At 43.5% G+C, this 24,849-nt stretch overlaps 2 protein-coding genes across 3 annotated transcripts in view; one reads left to right on the plus strand and one right to left on the minus strand.

Annotated features, from left to right (window-relative positions):
• Nucleotides 1-3,853, plus strand: part of zanl (zonadhesin, like) — a 61,312-nt gene extending 57,459 nt beyond the window's left edge. Inside the window, exons 45-52 of the mRNA XM_075450943.1 lie at nucleotides 883-1,044; nucleotides 1,165-1,295; nucleotides 1,416-1,618; nucleotides 1,723-1,858; nucleotides 2,404-2,547; nucleotides 2,748-2,841; nucleotides 3,024-3,064; nucleotides 3,658-3,853. Coding sequence (XP_075307058.1) covers nucleotides 883-1,044; nucleotides 1,165-1,295; nucleotides 1,416-1,618; nucleotides 1,723-1,858; nucleotides 2,404-2,547; nucleotides 2,748-2,841; nucleotides 3,024-3,064; nucleotides 3,658-3,713 — 967 coding nt within the window. The 3' untranslated portion in view covers nucleotides 3,714-3,853. The remainder of the gene's footprint in view (nucleotides 1-882; nucleotides 1,045-1,164; nucleotides 1,296-1,415; nucleotides 1,619-1,722; nucleotides 1,859-2,403; nucleotides 2,548-2,747; nucleotides 2,842-3,023; nucleotides 3,065-3,657) is intronic.
• Nucleotides 3,854-7,555: 3,702 nt separating this feature from the next.
• Nucleotides 7,556-24,849, minus strand: part of gal3st4 (galactose-3-O-sulfotransferase 4) — a 33,083-nt gene continuing 15,789 nt past the window's right edge. The window contains exons 2-4 of one of the 2 annotated variants that reach the window (XM_075450732.1): nucleotides 21,953-22,069; nucleotides 11,388-11,685; nucleotides 7,556-10,357 (exon numbers count right to left, since the gene is read on the minus strand). In XM_075450732.1, coding sequence (XP_075306847.1) covers nucleotides 9,260-10,357; nucleotides 11,388-11,685; nucleotides 21,953-22,069 — 1,513 coding nt within the window. In that variant the 3' untranslated portion in view covers nucleotides 7,556-9,259. Of the gene's footprint in view, nucleotides 10,358-11,387; nucleotides 11,689-21,952; nucleotides 22,070-24,849 lie in introns of both variants that reach the window. The other variant, XM_075450731.1, reaches the window with a different exon arrangement.

Consider the following 24,849-nt stretch of genomic DNA (forward strand, 5'->3'; position numbering starts at 1 on the left):
GAAATGGTAAAGAAGTTCACAGTTTATCGACAGTTTTTGTTCAATGAACCTCTGCCCATCTTTACTTCTGAGAGACTCAGCCTCACTAAGGTGCTCTTATTCTGTTACTGACCTGTTACAAATGAACCTAATTTGCTGCAATGTGTTCCTCCAGATGTTTCTTTTTAGTACCGCTTACTTTTCCGGCTTTTTTGCCCCCGTACCAACTACTTTTAGACTTGTTGCTGCCATCAAATTCAAGATGAGCTGAATTATTTGAAAAATATTAAACTGTCTAACTTCGCTATTTTCTGTATTTTAAATTGTGAATTGAATATTTATTTATAAGATTGCAATTTATTGCTTTGTATTCTTATTTGCATTGTACACAGCATCCCAACTTTAGTGCCATAATTGCTGGGAATATAAGTAACAACGTGTAGTTTTGCTCTCTAGTTTGAAGAGGACCGTGCACGGTGTTAGTGTGAGTGCTGTATGTGTTATAATACAACCATTTACCATTTTGGTAAATCTTACAGATTAAAATGAGAGCATTTTGATCAAACATAACAAAGTAGAAGACAAAGCAGACCTGTCCCAGCATGATCCCAGAACCTCAGACTTTTTTGACATGAACACAAGATATGTTGTGGAGAATACATGAAGGATTTGAACAGTGGCTGTTCACACATTCCTCACAGACTTTCTGCTGGAGATGTTCTCACAACTTGAAATATGCTTTTAATGACATTAAAACTATCCCCTGTATCTGCCTTGGTGAACATGGAAGTGTGGCCTCCTCGGGTCAGTGGATTGCTTTTGTGGTGATGGCAGCTCAAGCTTTTGGTCACACTGCTGAAAGTCCTTCCCACACAAAGCTGAGTGTCCTCTCTGTGTCTCCAGGCGTGAGTTGGAGACTGATCCAGACTCAGGATTTGAGACGTCAGATTGTTCTCAGGCTCAGCTCAGTGACTACAGCAGTGGGACAAAGTGTGGAGCGCTGTCTGACTCCGAGGGACCGTTTGCTGCCTGCCACGCCATCGTGCCGCCCAAAGACTACCAGGAGTGAGTACACTGATTTTGTGTGTGTGTGTGTGTGTGTGTGTGTATAAAGTGCATCTGTGTGTGTATAAAGTGCATCTGTGAGTCTTGGCTCACGGCGGGTGTGCGTGTGTTTTCTCCCAGCGACTGTGTGTTTGACCTGTGTGCTGAGCAAGGCAGCGAGGCGCTGCGCTGTGCCAGCTACGAAGCGTACGCAGCCGTGTGTCAGGAGGCGGGAGTGAGGCTGAGCTCCTGGAGGCAGCAGCTGGACTGTGGTAAGACTCAGGCAGCATGAAGCCTGTCAGATAGACTGCTCCTCTGGTCTTTACCCAATAATAATACAAATAAAATGGAGCGTTCGTACACCTTTTGTGTTGGCTGTGTGTGTCTGGCAGCTCTCCAGTGCGATGCCAACAGCACCTATTCGTCCTGTATGACCCCCTGCCCCTCCTCCTGTGCCGACCTGGCTGCCCCCTCTGAGTGTGACACCACGACCTGTACGGAGGGCTGCCAGTGTGCCGCGGGCTTCGTCATGAGCGAGGGAACCTGCGTGCCTTTCACCCAGTGTGGCTGCACCTTCCTGAACAGATACTACCCAGTGAGCTGCCTGCAGTTACAGCACCAACATGTGTGTGTGTGTGTGTGTGTGTGTGTGTGCATCAGCACGTCAGCTCATGTTCTCCTTCCTCTGCCGTCCTGCAGCTAAAAGAGAAGTTTGTAACTGAAGACTGCTCTCAGAGCTGTGAATGCAGCAGCACCGGAGCCGTGTGCCAACCCAAGAGCTGCCAGGACGGCCATGTGTGCACCATCTACAACTTCAAACGAGACTGCTACAGAGGTGTGTGTGTGTGTGTGCGTGCGTGTGTGTGTGCGTGTGTGTGCGTGTGTGTGTTCCATTAATGTGGCGGGACATCCATCTGTTCACATAGTCCCGTTGTTGGTAATATTTGGTCAGGCTGGGGTCAGTAGGTGAGTGTTCAGGGAAATGAATGTGTGCTCTCATAAAAGACTTTTTAATCATCATGTATGGTGTGAGTGTAAACTCTACTCAGCCTGTAAGAGGCACCTTGTGACTATTCATGTGAGTATGAGCAGTGAAGTCCACTTTGGGGATGCAGAGGACAAGAAACCCACATCCTTCTTTATGTTTGAAAGCTAAATATCTATCTAAGTATGAAGTATTTATTTTTGGTAATCATATGATCATATTTATCCTCGGATCCTGACAGTCTGACAGGAACAGAATTCAGTGCTCCAGTTGGCACGGAGCAGTGGTGTCACATGGTTTCCAGTTAGGAAGTGCATAAGTGTGAAACTGAGTGAAAGGCTTCAGGAGCAGCACGCTCAGCAGTCAGATCCTGATGTGGTGTTGTTGTGTTGCAGCGAGCCCCTGTCTCAGCTCGCCCTGTCTGAATGGAGGAACGTGTGAGGAGGCCAACAGCAACAGCACCTCATACACCTGTGTGTGTGCGGCGGGCTTCGAAGGCCACCACTGTGAGCTGGAGTTCATACCGACCGAGGGACTGGGTACGAGCCTCTGAAACATCTGCTTCACTTTGTCCCGACGGAATTCACCAGCTAACAAGCAGTCACATGACAGCTTATTGTTCATATCAAACGGATGCAGTGCACAGCTGGTTTTATGAATGGTAGTGTGGAGTTCAGACCTTAGTGTCTCTGATGCATCGCAGGCTTCATCTCTTCCATGTCATTGTTGTCTTTTACAGACACCAAGTGGATTATCCTGATTGCGGTCTTGGTCTCGGTGGCTGTCGTCACGATTATAACCACCATCGTGTGCGTTTGCAAACACAAAGCCAAGTGAGTGTGTGTAGAAACGTGTGCTTGTGTTGGCTCTGCCTGACACCATGTTCACAGCTCCAGTGTTCTGGAAATACCTTCAGAATGTGTGTGTTAAAGGTGCATTAGGTTAGGGTTCAAATCCATTTGCTAACTGCAGGAATCCCAATAAAGCGTCTCTTCTGGGTTCGTTCTCTCCACAGGAAACACAAGATAACGGAGGGGAAGCTCAGCATGAAATCAAGTAAGAATCATTCTTCAGTACAGAAATACACTTTGATGAGCTTAAGGACAGTAACTGACAAACTCCTAAGAATATGATCTGCTATGCAGATGTGCTCCCTGTTATCCTTATCCTCTTATTTTCAACATTTTTATTAGCAGTAGCATTAGTGCTGTTATTTCAGTGAAAACAGAAGTTTGCTGTCCTCTTATTTTAAATGGCACAACATAGAAATGTCTGCAAAGCTGCATTTGAGCCTTCTAATCTGAGATCCAATCTAGAATTTTTTTAGGTTTACCTGTTCCATTTTTCATCTAAGAAAGAACGTATTTATGACTCATGACTGTTTGGCTTCTTCTTCTATGTTTTACCTGGAAACACCTATACACAGCGTGTATTCTGTAAAAAAATGCTGAGAAGATGTGCTGGAAAACACTTTGTGCCTTTAGTTGTCATTGGAAGAAAACACACGCTCTAGATTTAGTACAGATTCATTAGTTCTGTTGAGTTTCAAAGATGTGTTCCATTTCAACTCATGTCCAGTCATATCTGAACACAACTGATTTCAAAAGTGGTGTGCAGCTCTCATAACTCTCCCATGTTTTCTCTTTTAGGTGTCCCATATGCAAACATAGCTGATGAAAAACATGAAAAAGTGACCCCTATGTGATGACAACCTGGATAGAACACTGTTCCTCTCACGCCTACATGTTCCTGTTATAACTTGTGTTTTTAAAGATGTCATTTTTGGCAGATGCAAATGTCTTATCAACATTAATTGTGTATGTAATTTATGAATAAAATGCATTTAAAAAAGAGAATGCATGTTTGCCTTTGTTAAAACAAACTAAACCTCAATCCACAACAGACACAGTGAAGTGTGAGACAGTGTTTTACTCTTTACTTTGCATAAAGTTTGGTAGTTTGATAGAAAATGTGAAGATACATACACACACTTATATATGTCCCCGGCCACTTCCTCCAGCTCTTCTGGGGGGACCCCGAGGCGTTCCCAGGCCAGCCGAGAGACATAGTCTCTCCAACGTGTCCTGGGTCTTCCCCGGGGCCTCCTCCCAGTGGGACGGGCCCGGAACACCTCACCGGGGAGGCATCCAGGAGGCATCCTAACCAGATGCCCCAGGAGGCATCCTAACCAGATGCCCCAGGAGGCATCCTAACCAGATGCCCCAGGAGGCATCCTAACCAGATGCCCCAGGAGGCATCCTAACCAGATGCCCCAGGAGGCATCCTAACCAGATGCCCCAGGAGGCATCCTAACCAGATCCCGAGCCACCTCATCTGACTCCTCTGGATGCGGAGGAGCAGCGGTTCTACTCCGAGCCCCTCCCGGATGACCGAGCTTCTCACCCTATCTCTAAGGGAGAGCCCAGACACCCTGCGGAGGAAACTCATTTCGGCCGCTTGTATTCACGATCTCGTTCTTTCGGTCACTACCCACAGCTCGTGACCATAGGTGAGGGTAGGAACATAGATTGACCGGTAAATCGAGAGCTTCGCCTTCTGGCTCAGCTCCTTCTTCACCACGACGGGCCGGTGCAGAGCCCGCATCACTGCAGACGCCGCACCGATCCGTCTGTCAATCTCCTGTTCCATTCGTCCCTCACTCGTGAACAAGACCCCGAGATACTTGAACTCCTCCACTTGGGGAAGGATCTCATTCCCGACCCAGAGAGAGCATTCCACCCTTTTCCAGCCGAGGACCATGGTCTCAGATTTGGAGCTGCTGATTCTCATCCCAGCTGCTTCACACTCGGCTGCGAACCGCTCCAGTGAGAGCTGAAGGTCACGGCCCGACGACGCCAACAGAACCGCATCGTCCGCAAAATGCAGAGACCCGATTCTGAGGTCGCCAAAACGGACCCCCTCAACGCCCTGGCTGCGCCTAAAAATTCTGTCCATAAAAATTATGAACAGAATCTGTGACAAAGGGCAGCCCTGACGGAGTCCAACCCTCACAGGAAACATGTCCGATTTACTGCCGGCAATATGGACCAAACTCTGACACCGGTCATACAGAAACCGAACAGCCCATATCATGGGGTCCGGCACTCCATACTCCCGGAGCACCCCCAACGGGACTCCCTGAGGGACACTGTTGAACGCCTTCTCCAAGTCCACAAAACACGTGTAGACCGGTTGGGCGAACTCCCATGCTCCCTCCAGGATCCTGCTGAGGGTGTAGAGCTGGTCTACTGTTCCACGCCCAGGACGAAAACCACACTGCACCTCCTGTGCTTTCAATTCTGGCCATTTTCTCATGCTTTGATGCAATCGGTAAAATATGCTATGACCGTGGTGACTGAGGGGCCATTGTCCATGCAATTTCAACCCATGACAACTTGTTTTTGACATTTCCAACCAGAAAAATCAACAGTCATTTGATCGGGCTGGGAAGAATTTAGGTCTTAGCTGTGTAACTAGTCTGAAGATCCAAAGGTTTTTTTACAGGTCATTTTATGATACCGCAGATGTTTCTAACAATGATCCCTTCACTTCACTGTGAGACAAAGAAAAAACAGTCAGGTACTGAGAGAGTACACAACACTGGATAACTGATGTGATGCACAAACAAGAACAGATGGTGTGGCTGGCACAATCTGAAGGGTCACAACTACTCTTGGAAGGGAAATTAACATAAAGATAGTTACCTGTAAGGAAGGAAAAGATTCGACAAAGGTAGAGAACACTATGTCCCCTAATGTTATGCAACCGAGTGACTGTAGGAATGGAACAAGCTCCTTTTCATCACAGGAAGTAGAGAACATAGCCATTCAAACACTACATGGAAATGACTGCTGCAACCTAACACCATTCACACACCACAGAATGGACAATAAACCCTATTGTTCATCAGAAGAAGTCAGCCTAATGCTGGGAGCTGGGCCTTATAGTCACTGTGAGACTGATCAACAAACTCAGGCGTTGGAGAAAGATGGAGAACGCTACGTCCCTCTACATTTGGTCTGTGATGAGCTGCTTGTTGCACAAACTCGATGTCCAACGGAGCATTCTCCATCGCGTTGTTTGTTTCTTTCTGACGGCCACAACAACAGGAATATCGTCTCCTTTGACTTCCGGGTCACGACCCCGGGAAAACATCTGGAGCATGTGCAGAACGCAAAGTCTGATTCACCACGTGCTTCAGCGTCTACAAGCAGGTTTAGAGTGACTTTCAGCCCAGTTATCTCGGGGTCTGAATCCAACTGTGAGTAACCAGATCGGATTCAATAATTAGTCAGATTAAAGTGTATAAATGAACTTAATAACTCAATCTTATTGTAATTTAGCTATTAATCCGATCCTTTCAGTGTCATGTGACCCCACTGACAGACAGCTTGGATTGGAATTTAGCATACATATAATTCATTCTCACTCATTTGACAGCAGCCACAATCCAGAGATATCCCTAAAGCCAAAGAGTGTGGTACAGGCCCTTTGGTTTTGTTTCTCAATGTTTTCAATACACCCTCTGTCTTAAACATTAATGCCCAAATGTGACAGTGCAACACACACTTCAGGAGCACCATATCTTACGCTGTCCTAACAGACTGTTCACACACAAAGCTTTGCAGCAGCTGTGATTTCTGTGCAGGGAGCACACCAACTGCTCCTCTAAACAACTTCCTCTGATGACCAGTGAATCCAACCACCACACAACGCTTTGCACGTTCACCAGAGGAACTCCCACACAGAGGACAGCACAACAGTACACCTCTTCAAACAATTCATTTTACATTCATAGATGTTGACTTAAGAGGAGAAGCTGACAAGAGGACAACTGATTTAAATTCATATATCAGTCTATGTCAAAGTCCTTCAAAGTTGCTTCCTGATGGGCCAGTGATTTAAAATCCCTATCATGGGTCTCTAAAGGGAACTCCTGTAGAGAACACACTGTCATTAACAGCCATTTTTAAACGCTACATGTAGGATCCTTGATGTTCTGTCTATGTAGCTGTATCTGTAGTCTATGATCAGCGTCACCGAAACTATTAAAGCACTGCACTGTGTTCCTGGCAGTTATCTGTGGAACCAGCTGCCTGTTTGGGAGGCAGAGCCTTCAGTTATCACGCCCCTCTCTGTGGAACCAGCTGCCAGTTTGGGAGGCAGAGCCTTCAGTTATCAGGCCCCTCTCTGTGGAAGCAGCTGCCAGTTTGGGAGGCAGAGCCTTCAGTTATCAGGCCCCTCTCTGTGGAACCAGCTGCCAGTTTGGGAGGCAGAGCCTTCAGTTATCAGGCCCCTCTCTGTGGAACCAGCTGCCAGTTTGGGAGGCAGAGCCTTCAGTTATCAGGCCCCTCTCTGTGGAAGCAGCTGCCAGTTTGGGAGACAGAGCCCTTCAGTTATCAGGCCCCTCTCTGTGGAACCAGCTGGAACATTATTTCATATTGCACCATGGATGTGGATCTGCGAGCGAGGAGAGCTGCTATTGTGCAGCTGCTGCGACACAGGAGATCTCCTTCTCGCTGCATCACCTGTCCCTGCACCTTTACTCTGAAACATGAACAAGACATCTTGTGAAAACATGGCCATGGGCGTGATTTGGTTCTTTTGTTGAAATGAATGCCTATTTATGTTGACCTTGTTTTGAAAAATAAATCAAGTTTCCTTTTTAGAAGTCCGCATCCCTGTCCTTTTCCACGCCTCGCACCCACCATTCTGACAATACCTACCCGGGTAGTGTACACAAGAGACCTGAAATAGCAAGAAAACTCAAAGAACACTTAGTAGTACAACAAGAAATGAACAACGGAACTAGGGTTTGGAAGCAATTTGTTCCCTGTTTTTTTGTACTTTGATTCTATTTTAGTTTTAAGAAAAGAGCTCTATTTTATTTGGGTTATTTTTCCAGTCACTGTAATTTTGATCTTCTATATATATTCTTTTTGTGTGTGTTGCTGCAATAAATTTGTCAGTTGTTTACTACTAACCATACTCTTTATTACTCCTCAGAACCTAGGTCTCAGTAGCATAAACTGTATTTCTAACACAAGTGCTACACTTGGTACAAGATCAAAAAATATAAATATAAAGTCTTCTGATTTTCCAATGGTCTGGTAAACAAATGTTGTAGAGTTGCACTTACTGTGTGTAAGGGCAGGGGCTTTGAAGATCTTTAACTGTGACACCCAAAAGACCAGAGTATGGCTCCATTCACAGTATGGGTAACTGGTTGTGTCTCTTACATTTGACTTTTATTTCTTAGTTGATCAGTTTAATTTTTACTGGTTTGTTTTAGTGGCAATAAATTACAGCGGCCCTGAAGTGCAAATTACAACAGCAAAAGATGGTTACCGTTGAGTTTCTCTTCAGGGCCACTGTAATAAAGGTCTTGGATGAACACAACTATATTTTTAAATCATCAAAGCTAACACAAGGTCAAGTTTACGGTCCTTAAATCCAAAAAGTTGCCAACTCATGCTTCACAGTTTATCACCAATCAATGAACAATGATAGGAGGAGTTCTAAAACAGCAGGAAGTGAATCAGTAAAATGCAGTTGCTGTGAGATTAATTTCGGCCCATTTTGAGAAAATTTGTGAAATCAACAAGTGGATCTATACAGGGTTGCTTTATGTCTGATAACTGCTGCAGATACTGGAATATGGAATGTGCGCAGATGGAAACATTATCCCTATGCATCCATCTTTGTTGGGATAAAACAGTGAAAAGACGAGCACAAACTTGAAGTAAACACTGAACTGCCACAGTACTAAAACCACTGACAGGTGGGGGTTACAATCCCACATCACTGCCAACATCCCAGGGCCAAATCTTCCATGTCCCCGCCCCAGTGGTCAGAGCTGTTTTGGTGACATCAATGGGGCCTACATGATTTTAGACAAGTGGTTAATCAATATATAAACCTTCATAGAAGCTTTAATGCATGAACACTCAGTTTAATAGGAACATTTGAACTCTTACAACCACAAAAGAGGCTTCCATATGTGTCTTGTCATATATAGTGAGATATGAAGGCCTTGTCATCGCTTCTTCTTTTCAAAAGAAAAACAAATACAATCTACCACTGACTTTTCTTCATCCAGTTACTGCAGCTAGAAAAACATCCCACATGAAATACACCAAATAAGCTGAGAAAGTATTTAGGAAATACATGGAAGTGCAAAGGAGGAGCTTTTTGTTTTCTCATGTGTAAACCAAACTTTCTTCTGTCCGTTTTAAACAAACACATCCAGGCTTATTTGAACCTTCCCTTTTCTTGTACTTGTAGAGTCTGATTGCTCCTTGTTAAATGGTTACCATTCCATGCTTTCTTTGCCTCCTCCAGAGTCCTCCCCACCTCTCCCCCTGTGTCTTTCTCTCCTTTCCTGAATGAATCTTGTCTTAAAAAAGGGCCACCAGCTGCCAACATCAGCCCCTGGCTCTGCTGCCCTGGCTGAGCCTGGATGGCAGGGGCCTGTGGAAACTGCTTAGAATCCAACACATCTTTGTACTGGATCTCAGGCCTTATCATCCTCAGACAAGACATCCTGGTAATGTTGTCCAGTCCCGGCTGAAGCTCATAGCCAAGAATTTTCACTAATCCGCTCTGGAAGGGCCTGATATTTTTGTCTCGGATCCGGTGTGCCTCCACAGGTTTCCCACCATCTCTAAGACAGACACGGGCTAGATCCTCTCTCCGCATCCTGAGAAGAGCAACTTCTTGCTCCATCTGGGTACGACCAAACTTGTCAATTTCCTCCCAGAATGTCCTGTTGAAGGCTTTGTATAGGTGCCAATCTAAGGCATTCCACTGCCGCAGCTTCTCCCGCTGATCCTCTGTTAGTGACAGATTGGGTGGCATTTTGGCATGTGAACGCACACTTCCAATGCCAACACCTGCTACGGCCGCTGCTTTGCCCATCCAGCTCCCCCTCATTCCTCCTACACCACTGGGCTTCTGCTGCCGCGCATTGAGGCTAAATGAGACTACAGCATCCAGTGGCCAGCAGAGGGCATGTCTCAGCAGTATCATGGACTGATCAAAGTACTCAGACACTAGAATCAGCTTGAAGGTCCGACGGATCGTGTCCACACCATGTTTAGCCAGTACCATAGAGAAATTAACATTGTGGTCCATGCCAAAGTCAAACCAGAGCAGGTTTCGGGCATAGTGGTTGTTGCGCACACGAGGGTCGTAATATTTCTTGGGATCGTCAGCAAAGTCACCCAACCCTTTGGCTTTCCGAAAGGCAGGTGCTACTTCTTTATAATAGGCAAAGGAAGACTCCGCCAAAGCAACTGGATCCCTGATGATGGAGAAGTAGAATGTGTCTGCAGGCATCACTTTCTCCACCTGAGAGAAAAAATTACTTTGTTAGAAAAATGTTTAGAAATGCAATTCAACTGGATAGGTTGTGTTGTTTTTCACCTCTTGGGCAACAGAGAACTAAATATTTGAGTAATTATTCTATTTAAGCATAGAATGCCTGTTAGTAATCGTTCCTGGTTTCTAAAGTAAAACCAACAACTTTCAAGTGATTTCATGACTATCTCACAACAATAAATCATAGTTTCTATCTCTGGACCAGTAGAGACCAATATCACCTTCATGGTTTGTGCCACTAAATGTCACTTCTCCCATTAGTATGCAAAGTTCCTATATCCACCAAGGAAATGTCTCTATTATCATTTATTTCACATTATAATATTTTCACATATACTATGTATATAATATGTATATATATAGTATATACGGGGTATATATACGCCATGTACCGTAGATCATTCAGACAACTCGTGCTCAAACCTGACATGCTGATGAAAAAACAATAAAATGAACAGGACAAAAGATGGAATGATTTAGGAAAAAATAGAGGGATAAAATGAATGACATTGTAAAAAAAAGATTTAAAAGAAAATAGAATAATTTACATACATATATGATCCAGATATTTGAAAATAAAAAACTAAATATACTGCGCTTTTATGTTTGCACATTCACTTATTTATGTGCAGAATTACTAACTCATTTTCTATTTCTGTTACAGATTTATTCTGTGGCACTCCTATTATTCCATACATAAGATAACACATTTAATTTAAAAAAAAAAGCCTGTATTACTTCATTACTTGACACTCCGTATTAAAGCAGCTACTGCCGCCAGGGGACCAAGTCAATAGTGAATAATTCCATTGTTATTTCACAGGATTTTTATTTTGTTTTCCATAAATCTTTGTATAACTCCAACTAAACAAAGCCAACTGGCCTGTTTGATTTCTTACTTTTGTTCATCACATACATCAATATCACTACAGAATAATTGTACATGTATAACTCTCTAAGTTTATATTCAACTCCCCTTCTCTTCTCGTGGATAACTCACCTCTGGTTTATTAAATCTCATGTGATTGCCCATGATGTGGAACTCTATGGCTCTGGGACCTCGATAACCTTTGACCCTGTGAGCATTGAAGAGCAGCGGGTAGCCGAGCTGGTAACCCAGTGGCAAGGCGAGGCGGAGATTGTGCTCCTCAGCGAAGCGGTACAGCATGTTGAGCACTGTGCTGCTGGCTGTCTTGTGTGTCTTGAGGAACATGATGTGAGTGTGAGGCTGGCAGGATCCCAGAGAGGGCCCCTGAGCATCACGGGATGAGAAGACGGAGTGTGCAGCTGGCTGGACACTGCTACAGGACAAGTGGAAGAAGAACAAGTATGGCTATTAACTATGGCTGACATATCAAAGCATGTAAACAGAGCCACAGTTGATCCTGACCATGGATGAAACACTATGTGAAAGTGTTGTCCTGTAACAATGAACACATTTGTAAGTGGTTGCAGCTTCCTGCTTTTGGAGGAGCTCAGCTAACTGAAGCTAATGAGCAGCAAGATGCCTCCCTTTTCCACTGACGATTACCACAAGCTACTCCAGAAGATAGCAATACTGGAAACAAAAATGAATCGGCTTGAAGTGAACGTGGAGATAAATGGACAATATGGGAATGAAACTACTCTGCCAGTATCCCAAAACACTGAAAGGGAGCAGGCTAACAGGAAGCTAACTGGCACCACCGAGACACGGCAGGAGCCTGGTGTAAATGGAAAATATTTAACCAGTCCTCCCTGGAACTCCCTTGGTGCTAAGCCAAAACACTACAAATCGCCTCCCTCAGATGTGGGAAGACGGTTATCAGGCAGAACCCAACACCTGGAGACCCACAATGACTCCGAGTGGCCTGCACTATCACACAGGAATGTCTCTACCCCGATACCAAAGAAAAAGCAACGATGGGCCGAGACCACCACCAAAACCAGGAGCAAATTGCCACAAGACACAGGAATTCTGCTAGAGAACAGATTTGCTCCACTTTCTCAAAATCCTGACTCTCCAAAAGAACGCTCATCTCCCAAGACCGGAGAAAGGTATGAGGCTAAATTATATGCTACAAGGCCACAGAAAGAGCTAACCACTGGGCCTCAAACTCTGATAGTGGGTGACGGAGCTGTGAATGAGATAAAACGTTTTTGCAGCAAGAAAAAGACCAAAATACTCTGTTTTAGTAACAACATGGTGTCTGATATCTCAAAGAAGATCCTGGACATTGTTGCTGAGCATCCGACACTGAAATCTCTCATCATACACACAGGAGCCCTTGATGTTGTGAAGCAACAATCGGAGGTATTAAAACAAGACTTTATGGACCTGGTAAACAAAGTTCGATGCACCAGTACAGAGGTGTTTTTCAGTGGACCTCTACCAACAGTTTGGAAAGGAGATGAGAGATTCAGCAGACTGATGATGCTAAACAGATGGCTCAAAGACATGTGTGCTGCTCATTCAATGAACTTTATTGAAAATTTCAACATCTTTTGGCGACGCAGGCACCTCTTTAAGGCAGATGGATTTCACCTTAACAAGTCAGGAGTTCAGTTGCTAAGCTCCAATATTTTTTCCTCTCTGCGTCACACACCAGCAGCCCCTACCAAGGACGAGACAGGACAAAATGATCCAAAACAACAGATAGGACAATGCTCTGGTGAGGGCGCTGAGACAAGGACTGACCATGGAGGACAGCGGATCCAGAAAGAACCTGCAACGTCATCATCCTCACCCCAAGATAAGGAGTCTGCAACGTCATCAGCCTCACCCCAAGATAAGGAGTCTGCAACGTCATCAGCCTCACCCCAAGATGAGGAGTCTTCACCAGCCCCAACAGCCCAACAAGTGGAGTCTTCACCAGCCCCGGCAGTCCAACAGGCGGAGTCTCCCCCAGCCCCAGTGGGAAACCCCCAGCCTTCGCCCCCCCGGACCCCACCCAGCCCCCAGCAGTCTCCACTCAGTCTGGACTCCTCACTTCTGGATTTCCCGGACAGGATGAAGAGCTTTCTCAATATTGGAATACAATTGACACCACGCCAAAATCCCATATTCTTCCCCCCTAACATCCCACCTCATCCAGCCCCTCCCATTCCACCACGTCCATCACGTTGGAAACAACCCTCAAACCAAAGTCACCAACCCCCCCCACCTCCTCTGAATCATCATATCTGTGAGTCTGACTGATATGTGCCGGGTCCAGGCTGTAATACTGATATCAAGAATGCTCTTCCCCAGATAAAGTCAGGGCCCTATGGAGTTCAGACAGCCTTTTCAATCCCTGTGATGACAGGTAACAGAAAAGTGTTCAAACTGGTGAGAAATAAAAAAGGTTCAGTTAAATCTACCAATCTATTGAATATAGTGTGTCAACCCCGAAACACACCAGTATCACCTGTTGTCTCCACGAGATTAGCCCTACTCAATATCAGATCACTAGCCAACAAATCCCTCTTAGTAAATGACATGATCATGACCTATAATCTAGACTTTTTATTTCTTAGTGAAACATGGCTGACTGAATGTAGCTGTGATACCATTCTCAATGAGGCTGCACCAACAAATTTCAGTTTTATCAATAAGTGTCGAAGTGGTAAGAAGGGCGGGGGAGTTGCTGCCATTTTTAAATCAGTCTTTCAGTGCAAAGAAATTTTACTTGGTGATTTTAGCTCTTTTGAATATCTCTGTTTTTTAGTAAAGGGGGATCCAAAAGTTATCTTCCTAATCATTTATAGACCACCAAGATACCCAGGAACTTTCTTTGATGAGTTTGCTGAACTGCTGTCAGTTATCTGCACTGACTATAACTTTTTTATCATAACTGGGGATTTTAACATTCACATGGACAATAACATGGACACTAATGCCAAAGAACTCTGCTTTCTACTTGACACTTTTGGCCTCCGTCAACATGTGAATGGACCCACACATACTCGAGGCCACACACTGGATCTGGTTATCTCTAAAGGTGTTGACATTTCTTCTGTTGATATCAAGGACTTGGCGCTCTCTGATCATTTCTGTGTGTTCTCTGACTTACAGTTAACTCCAAACATTCAGTTAACCCGTGTGTCTGTTAGAAAAAGGTACATAAATGAGAATACCAGTGCTAAGTTTATGGACGTTATAGCTATGGCATCAACTGCGAGTGCAGAGACAGTTGATGAACTATTAGATAACTTTAACTTGAAAATCTCAAATGTCATGGATACTGTTGCACCTGTTAAAAATAAGATGATCTTGAGCAGAAAGCGAACACCATGGAGGAACACTATGATGATAAAGGCCTTGAAAACAGAATGCAGGAAAGCAGAGCGTAAATGGAGAAAAACTAAACTTCAAATTCACCATGACCTCTACAAACAAAGTCTTTGTAATTTTAACCACGGGTTACTCCGGGCTAGACAGCAACACTTATCTGAAATGATTAATAAGAACATCAACAACACTCGTGCTCTGTTTGCTATGGTTGATAAGCTGACAACCCCCCCAAAACAGATAGTTTCAGAACTCTGTTCCACAGAAAAATGCAATGCATTTGCTTGTTTTTTTCAATGAAAAAATCTAATCTATAAGGCTAAATATCAACATAAATGAGCAAAATAATAAAATGACGCAATCCTTAAAACCACCTAGGAATCAATCAACTATGATGTCAGAATTCAATACAGTTGACCAAAAAACCATAGAAGAAACAGTCCAGCATCTTAAACCATCGATATCCTGTCTTGACACAATGCCATCTGACTTCTTTAAAACTATTGTAAGCTCTGTCCAAACAGATTTGCAGCAAATAATAAACTGCTCACTTCAATCAGGCACGTTTCCTAAACCCTTAAAATTAGCTGCCATCAAGCCACTCCTAAAAAAGAGAACATTGGATGCTTCCATTTTAACCAACTACAGACCCATCTCAAATCTTCCTTTTATAGCCAAGATTGTTGAGAAAGTGGTTTTTAATCAACTCAGTAACTTCTTGAACTCCAGTGGACTCCTTGACAAATTTCAGTCAGGCTTCCGACCTCACCACAGTACAGAAACGGCTCTTATTAAAGTGTTAAATGACATGAGGTTGAACACTGACTCAGGCAAGGTGTCAGTTCTGGTCCTGTTGGATCTTAGTGCTGCATTTGACACTGTGGGTCACAGTATACTGCTGAACAGGTTGGAAACCTGGGCAGGACTCAGCGGGACAGTCATAGAATGGTTCAGGTCCTACTTGGAGGAGCGGAGTTATTTTGTGACTATTGGAAGTAATCAATCTGATCGAGTGGCTATGACATGTGGAGTTCCTCAGGGGTCAGTTCTTGGACCCCTTCTGTTCACTCTATACATGCTGCCTCTGGGTCAAATTCTGAAGAACTCTAAAGTCAACTACCACAGCTATGCAGATGACACACAGATATATCTCGCACTGTCTCCAGATGACTGCAGTCCCATAGAGTCATTGTGCGACTGCTTAGAGCAAGTCAAAAAGTGGATGAACCAAAATTTCCTTCAGTTAAATCAAGAAAAAAACTGAGGTCATTGTGTTTGGCAACAAAGAGAAGAGGTTTGCTGTCAGTAAACATCTTGAGTCACTGTCTCTAGAAACTAAAGACCAAGTCCGGAACCTCGGCGTGCTGATAGACTCAGACCTGACCTTCAACAATCATATCAAATCAGTCACCAAATCAGCCTTTTATCAACTTAAGAACATATCCAGAATTAAGGATTTCATGTCCCAAACAGATCAGGAGAAGCTGATTCATGCTTTCATCTCCAGCAGACTTGACTACTGTACCGGTCTTCTGACTGGACTCCCCCAAAAGAGTCTCAAACAGCTGCAGCTCATTCAGAACGCTGCAGCCCGAGTTTTAACCAGAACAAAGAGATCACATCACATCACCCCAGTTCTCAGGTCTTTACATTGGCTCCCGGTCAGATACAGAATAGATTTTAAAGTTCTGCTGCTCGTCTACAAATCACGGAATGGTTTAAGTCCAGAATACATGAATGACATGCTAGCAGAGTATAAACCCAGCAGAGCTCTGAGATCTGCTGACTCAGGTCAGATAGTGGAGCCCAGAGTTCAAACTGGACACGGTGAAGCAGCTTTTAGCTGTTATGCTGCACACAACTGGAACAAACTACCAACAGAACTGAAATTGAACGAATTGGATTATTTTATGAATTATGATTATTATTAATTAATTGAATTCCAATTGGCTTGAATTGGACTTACTATCTAAGTGCCTTGAGATGACATTTGTTGTATTTGGCGCTATATAAATAAAATGAATTGAAAAAAATTGAAAAATCAGCCCCAACTGTAAGCACTTTTAAATCCAGGTTAAAAACATTTCTCTTTCGGTGTGCTTATGGTTGAGTTTATATCTTTTAACTGTGTTTTTAATTTTTATTCTATTTTTTTTTTCTCTTTAAATTGCTGCTTTATGCTGTTCTTTTAAATGCCTTGTCTTTATGTAAAGCACATTGAGTTGCCTGTGGTATGAAATGCGCTATATAAATAAAGATGCCTGGATTTATGTTTTGGACTGTGCAAATTAACGCATGTTCCTGCTCTATCGTAAGTGTCTTATTGAAGATATGCCTTACTGTGACAGTTTTGTTTTGCACCTGTATTATTTGTTGTAGTGTGATTGTTTATTCTGAAATTAATAAACACACTTGTTGAAAAAAAAAAAAAAAAAAAAGATGCCTTGCCTTGCCTAAAGTTTGGGCACCATGTGGGTACTTGCTGTGAATACTGTAGGTCAGTTAATAGAAGATGTATTGATCAGTAAAAAAAAAAAGATCTCTGTTCCCAGTTACCTTCATAGGGTTATCGCTTGTTCAAATCCTAACCTTAACTCTTCAGATTATGGAACTGATAAGGATTTAAAATACTCAGAATCTTCCTACTTTCAAGAGTTCAAGGAAAAAAAGGGCAAGAAGTATGCAGAGTTCTACGTCCTAGACAAAAATACTCATAACTGAAAAAAAATGAAAATGATGAAATCATTTTCCCAAACATATTTATTAAAATTCCATCTCAAGCCAACTTCAAGCAAGAATACCCTCCTCAGACAAGAAAAAGTAATCAGCCAGCTGCCAAGCACTCAAGAATGAAGTCTTTTGATAAAGCTTATGTCAGGGTGGGGTGGTGATGTAAGACACGGATGCGGACTTTTCAAAAGAAAACTGGGTTTATTTCACAAAAACAAAAGGCGCGGCTGAGCCGGATTCAAAAAACTAAACTGTGACTAAATACTTGAAAAGGCAAAACAAAATGACTTAACATGGTATGGATAAATATTTAACTGGATAAATACGTGGCTTCATGGCATGAGGGGTCAAAATCAGGAGCAGGGTATCAAGGTAAGAGGGTAACGAAAAGAACAGGGGAGCCTGGAAACTAAATGGGGCCTGAGTGAAGGTAATGAACTGAACATGGAAGTGAGGGGAAGACAATGGCAAAACTAAAAACTAAACATGGACTAAAAACCAAAACGTAACCTAAAACTTAAAACATGAGTCCCGTGGGCGTGACAGCTTATAGTTAGGGATGGCTCAGGTGGTCCTGAAACATCCCATAGTTAAGCTGCTATAGGCCCAGACTGCTGGGGGGCCTCATCTGTCACACCTTTCCTCACTTTACTCTCTTTATGTATATGTGATATTATTGTGGTCATTAACTCGTGTTTCCCTGTTCCAACAAATATCCTTTGAATGGTGTTACAGTGTTTGTTGTCCCCTCTTTTCTGTCTTCTCAAACCCCAGCTGGTCGAGGCGGATGGCCGCCCTTCCTGAGTCTGGTTCTGCCAGAGGTTTCTTCCTGTTAAAAGGGAGTCGTTTCTCTCCACAGTCGCCTCAGGCACGCTCAGGCCGGGAGATTGGACCGAAAAACAAAAAGTTTTCAGTGCAATCTGTTGGTTTCCTTAGTTTTCCTCCCCACTATTTCCCACCAGCCTGTACATGCTCCAGACAGGGAAATGAAGAGTTGGTGTAGTGCATTGGCTTCCTTAGCTAATCAACTTTTTATGAAGTGACATTATATGAATGCTATGATAATGAATATTACTGATTTGTATATGTTAATAATATCTTCTAATATGGTCAAATGACCATGGTATCATAGGCTGAACACATAACCTTCACTGGAGCAGTTTATGATCATCAGAGTGTCTGATTTATTCATTTATTTATTATGAAAAGCTCCATCAGGTAACAGATGTTTTTTGTCCCCATTGATATTACGGACCAAAACAACTGTGACTCACCAAATTTAATGATAATTCAAAGTCAATGTAATGACTGCTTTTTTGCATTTAATCTATTAAAAAGGGATGCACAGTAGTGTGGTGGTTAGCACTGAATCCCCGGGGCCTTACTGTGTGCAGTTTGCATGCTCTCCCCATGCATGCATTGGTTCTCTCCGGGTACTCCGGCTTCCTCCCACCATCCAAAAACAAGTATGTTAGGTTGACCCTGGATTTGGACGTAGAATTATGTTTTTGACAAACACTGTAAGACTAGACAGGAAAATCCTGTCTCAGTCTGATGTCATTCAGTTTTTAATTCAGTTTCATTTGTATAGCACCAAATCACAACAAATGTCATCTCAAGGAACTTTTAAGGTACAGATACAGTCTGATCAACTCCTCATAACCAAATACTGAATACATCTGTGCATAGTTTGATAGTCCATAGAGTTCCAAGTTAATAGTGTTGGAGACCTTACAACCTGACACCATTCATTTGTGGATTAAACTGGACTTTTACTCTGAAAGTCCACTGCCTCCTTTCCATGTAGCCACACCCCCAGCTTCACACATCTTCCCCTCACTCAGCTCAGCCTTTGAGGGGGTGACAGTCATCTCCCTCTCCTGTAGCCCCTCCCCCTCCTCCAGGCTTATTTCCATGAGGAGGGAGAACAAAAGCCTGCTCAGCTCCATTTGCAAGATTGGCATGGTCTGCCAGTGGTCCTGATCCTGCATGCTTTCACATGCTGACAAATGTGCTTCCACAGATGAGGAGCCCGGAGAGCTGCTATAGACCCTTTTACGCGACAAACCCTGGGCGGCGCCATTACCCTACACAAATGCACTTCATTTCCGCCGGAAGTAATTTGCGCAGCGTTTGCCAATTTAAACAGATGATGCTAGCTTGGACAGAACAGAGTTTAAATACATTAACTGGAGATGGAGTTACTATCCCCCACCCCACTCTTTGTCTGGTTTCATGCGGCTCTTACGTTCATATCAACGTTTGTGTTTGTGTTTTTTTTTTAATGTGCGTGTTCGCTTCGTTTGAGTTCAATACGACAGCGGTCTCCAAACTTTTTTGCCTCATGGACCGGTTTAATGTCAGACAATATTTTCACGGTGTGGCGGATAAATACTACAAAATAAAACGATACGACCAACACAGACTCTGTGGTATTTAGTAAATATAATAATAAACTTGAATCCACTGTGTACTTGTATGTAACTTTATTAGCAGCGTCCTGATATAACGACTCTGCCTCCTAACGCTCTCTGGTCGCTATGGTAACGCTTGAACATGTCTTCAAAATGCAGCTTTCTTTTTCTTAGTGGTCACAGCCTCTTCTTCTGTCTCCTCACTGGGAAGAAGCTTTCCAAACACGTCTGTTTTTGACTCATTTTGCTCGGTTCGTGGGTTTAATATCAGCGCTGATGCGTCACGTGACCGAGACGAGAGTTAAGAGTCAAGAACAGACGGATGGAACGGAGAGAATTCGGTCATTTTCCTAAATAATGTGGCGCTTTGTGGTCACACAGTAAAAAATGCGGCTCTTAGTCTCTGACCGGTTGGTCACCCCTGGCCTAGTCAATGTTTGAACAATGCGTGGCATAATGCTTGGGTGCTGGTGACTGAAGCTGGAGAAGTCAAAACTGCGGGATGTACATGTGCCGCTGGACCAGGGAGATCTTGTTCCCACGCAGCTGCAATCCTGCGTACATTTTACTTTTCCCACATGCTCCTGAAAATCGTTGATGATTTTGTTGAGGGAAAGTTACAGTTCTGCAGTAAATATCTCAGCATTTTAAAACCAAAAAAATAAACTGCCCTATGTAGGTGCCCAAGGGTGCCAACCGATGTCTGTTGTTTACATAATGTAATATAATGTTGAATATATTGTTGTACAAAATTGAAAATAAAGGTTGATGTAATTTCATTTCATTATTGCACTTAACTACAATCATGAGTGCCCTATCTTCCTTAGAGTGTTACAATTTCTTTTAACACAGTTCATTCATAGTAAACTCATACTTTACATCAATAACACTGGATTCGTTAATTGTTTTGAGGAAATGAAACAAATGGCTTCAACTAGAAAGATCATGTATTTAATCCTAACAGGTATTAAAAAGTGAAATACAAAACGACCAGGCCCGTGATTCCGAGTCGGTATCAGGTTTGCGGAAAAATGTAAACAACGGAGGGCATGAACATTGCCTCTTCGTGGCTGGTTTGTGGTCAAAGCACTCGTTCAAGTGCTTTCTTGAGTTTGTACAGCCAACTACTGCACATGTCGTTCCCGAACCACTTTTCCTCTTAAGGTTTTCCATCCTTTTTCTCACTGCTTCGATATCGGAGCTAGCTCGCAAAACAAACCGGAGCCCGCCAGAACGGAAGTGGAAAGCATCGACGGGAGGAGTTTAGGAAGTAGAGCGGAAACGGGTCAAAAACTTGTCTATGGGCCCAGACTGCTGGGGGGCCTCATCTGTCACCCCCTTTCCTCACTTTACTCTCTTTTTCCCCTGTTTAATTTCTCAAATGACATTATGTACATGTGACATTATTGTGGTCATTAACTGGTGTTTCCCTGTTCCAACAGATATCCTTTGAATGGTGTTACAGTGTTTGTTGTCCCCTCTTTTCTGTCCTCTCAAACCCCAGCTGGTGGAGGCGGATGGCCACCCTTCCTGGTTCTGGTTCTGATGGCCACCCTTCCTGAGTCTGGTTCTGCCAGAGGTTTCTTCCTGTTCAAAGGGAATCGTTTCTCTCCACAGTTCCCTCAGGCACGCTCAGGACGGGAGATTGGACTGAAGACAAGTTTCACACCCACAGGTGTGATGTCATGTACCCAATAACTTCTCATAACAAACATTGTTTACTCATATATTGTGGATTTTTCAGTGGTAATGGTTAAACTGAGGATCAAATCCATTTCTCTTTCCTTTAAGCCCAAGTCACGAGGAAAAGAACAAATTCCTCCAGACATCCTTCCAGAGTAGGCTGTGCTTGGAGCCAGGTGACATGTTATCCACTGACACATGGTTTCATCAAGAAGCTCAGTTTAATAAAGAGACCAATTTGTACCATTGACTAGCATACCCTTTTGTTAACAGCAATTAAGCTATCTTAGCTTCCTCTATTCTGGAGTCTCCAACTTTCCACAACAGGACAGCCCACCGTTGGCCAGTGGCAGATATTTGCAGGTCAAATCTTATCAATAAAACCTCTTCACTCGCCTTCAAGCTGATCAGGCTTGAATCACAATTAAAGTTAAACATATACAAAAGAATAAATCAGTCAAACAATCAATAAATGTATCAATCACGTACCTCTTGTTGAAGATGACCCCAAGTAGCTGACCAGCAAAAACAATAGCCACAAAAAGAAGCAGTGCTTTCCACATCCACACGGGACCCAAGCGACCACATAGCTGCCATCGTAACATTCTGGGAAGAGGAGAGAAGAAGAAGTAATGATGATTGGATAAAGACCAAGAATGTGACACAGGCACGTCAAACAAGAATAACAGCAAATAACAATGGTAAGTCAAGAAAACGTTTGAGAAATGAGTAGAGAAGTTGAGTGCAGGTTGGTGTGCAGCAGGGGCTGTGGGATGAACACATTGTAAAGATTAGGATGGGTGAAACTAGGTGGATGCATGGACGGACAGACAATGGGCAGAAGAGATAACACTGGGGTAGAAGAAGCAAGCCAAAAGATGTTATATAAAAACAGAGGCAACAGCATAGAAGAGAGAAGGGTAGAGAAAGGTTAGAGAGACTAAATGAGGGAGCGAGAGAATTGGGTGAATCATACAAGCAGCATGTCTACAGTATCATCACTGGGAAGAAGGAAGTAAGAAATATTCTGAGAATGTCAAACTTCATTTCTTCGATATAGTATATAACTTCTGGTTGATCTGGAAGCCTGGAAGACTAGTATTTCCCTTAAATTCAATTGTACTTTAATAATCCCAGTAGATAAATTATACAGCTGCGTTATAAATCATAAAGGAAAATGGTTCAGTAAAAACATATATAACGGAATAAAATAACAATCAATTGACAGAATTGCAGTGCAGCAGAGAGAGGAGTGGTTGAAATCTTCAGAGATCACCATGAATGCAGAGGGGTGTTTCTTTTTCTGTCTTTTTTTCCTGTAGCTTGGCAAAAGTTTTGCTATTGATTTCACAAACAATGTTAGCAGATAACAAAGGGGAACTTTTGAATAGAATAGAAAAGACTGTCATTGCACACCAGGGTACAGCAAAATTGTGGCTGCTCCACATAAGCTTGTGTGCTATATAAAAAAAAACTAAAAAGAGTAATGCATAAAAGAGTTATACAAATTATACAGAATTTGGTAGATAATATGGATGGAAACTCAGATAAAAATTCCGTGTCCCAGGTACAGATCCTCTTCTTCTCAGTGACATATCCAGGATTCAACCATTTGATGTTAACAAGCTCTGTAACCCTCCTCCTTTACTGTCAAACTGTCTGTAAGCTCTGTTTACAAGCTCTGTCTGCAAGCTCTGTCTGCAAGCTCTATTTAGAAGCTCTGTTTACAAGCTCTGTCTGCAAGCTCTGTCTGCAAGCTCTGTTTACAAGCTCTGTCTACAAGCTCTGTCTGCAAGCTCTATCTGCAAGCTCTATCTGCAAGCTCTGTCTCCAAGCTCTGTCTGCAAGCTCTGTTTGCAAGCTCTGTCTGCAAGCTCTGTCTGCAAGCTCTGTTTACAAGCTCTGTCTGCAAGCTCTGCCTGCAAGCTCTGTCTGCAAGCTCTGTCTCCAAGCTCTGTCTGCAAGCTCTGTCTACAAGCTCTGTCTGCAAGCTCTGTCTACAAGCTCTGTTTACAAGCTCTGTCTGCAAGCTTTGTCTACATGCTCTGTCTGCAAGCTCTGTCTGCAAGCTCTGTCTGCATGCTCTGTCTACATGCTCTGTCTGCAAGCTCTGTCTGCAAGCTCTGTCTGCAAGCTCTGTTTACAAGCTCTGTCTGCAAGCTCTGTCTACATGCTCTGTCTGCAAGCTCTGTCTACAAGCTCTGTCTGCAAGCTCTGTCTGCCTGTATGAATTCCAGCTGGGCTTGTTCGGTATACTGCTACTAAATTGGTACCGGGGTACTGAAGCATTTAAAACGGTACTATACTGTGCTTGGATGAGACCAGTACTTTTTTTTTTACGTCGGCGCGTGACGCCACCACGGCATTTACGGTCACCGCCCGGCGAACCGGGGCAAATAGAGTGGCGTGGATACAGCGACGTCTTTGTTGGAGGCGATGGAAAATGGTAAGTGTTGTTCTTATCCCCTTGGTGCAACGCTTATATCTTAACAAATGCATGTTTTATATCGTAACAAATACATGTTCAGTCTTTAACTTGTGTAAAAAGTTACACAGGTGTCTCATGTAAGTTGTTCTGAGTGAGCTAGCAAACAACGCTGTTTTGGAAGGCTAGCACAGTGTCTCACCTATGCGGTTACGTGTATGCGTTTCGTATGTTCACACTTTTTTTTTTTTTTTTCCCTCAAGACTCGGTTTGTGCAACCGATGAGTGTTCGGTTGCTGAGGTCAGCGAAGATCCTCCAATCCTGCAGGCTTCAGAACCGACACTGGCATCGCAATCTGCAGCTGAGGCAACAGCTGCTATCTGCATTCCACCGGCACCAACACTGGCGTCACCGCCTGTGTCTGAGACAACTCCTGCTGTTTACTTTTGTACTGTCTTTTTTAATAAAGAGCTTGGTTTAACTAAACAATATGAATTGTCAACTGCATTACACATTACACTCGATCTTGTATTTACTTTTGACTAACCGCGGTGTGACACTTTGTAGTCACCTGAAACCGACGTCACGTTAGTGGTGAACGGGCCGACTCCGCCCACTTCCAGGTCACGGTTTGTGCGGAAAAAGAAATGGTACTGGTGCCGTGCCGTGTAGTGTCGCGCTATATCGAACCGAGTAGAGTAGGGCTCGCTCGGCAATGGAAAAGGGGCATTAAAGCATACATCCAGGGGCCTCTCCTTAAGTCTGTTGCGCAGGGGTGTTTTTATCTTTAAAAAAGTTCATGCATTGTAAACTTTGCATTATTCTGGTGTAGACATGAACTGTGAAAGTGTTTTCAATCATATCTTACAATCTTGAGTGCAGAAAATATCCTGCTTTGGTATCTGACAAATTTACCACATCTTATCAATCACACGAATTATTGCGTTTTAGCTGCCTGTC

Source organism: Odontesthes bonariensis, chromosome 19 (genome assembly GCF_027942865.1).
Source record: "Odontesthes bonariensis isolate fOdoBon6 chromosome 19, fOdoBon6.hap1, whole genome shotgun sequence".
Classification (NCBI taxonomy): domain Eukaryota; kingdom Metazoa; phylum Chordata; class Actinopteri; order Atheriniformes; family Atherinopsidae; genus Odontesthes; species Odontesthes bonariensis.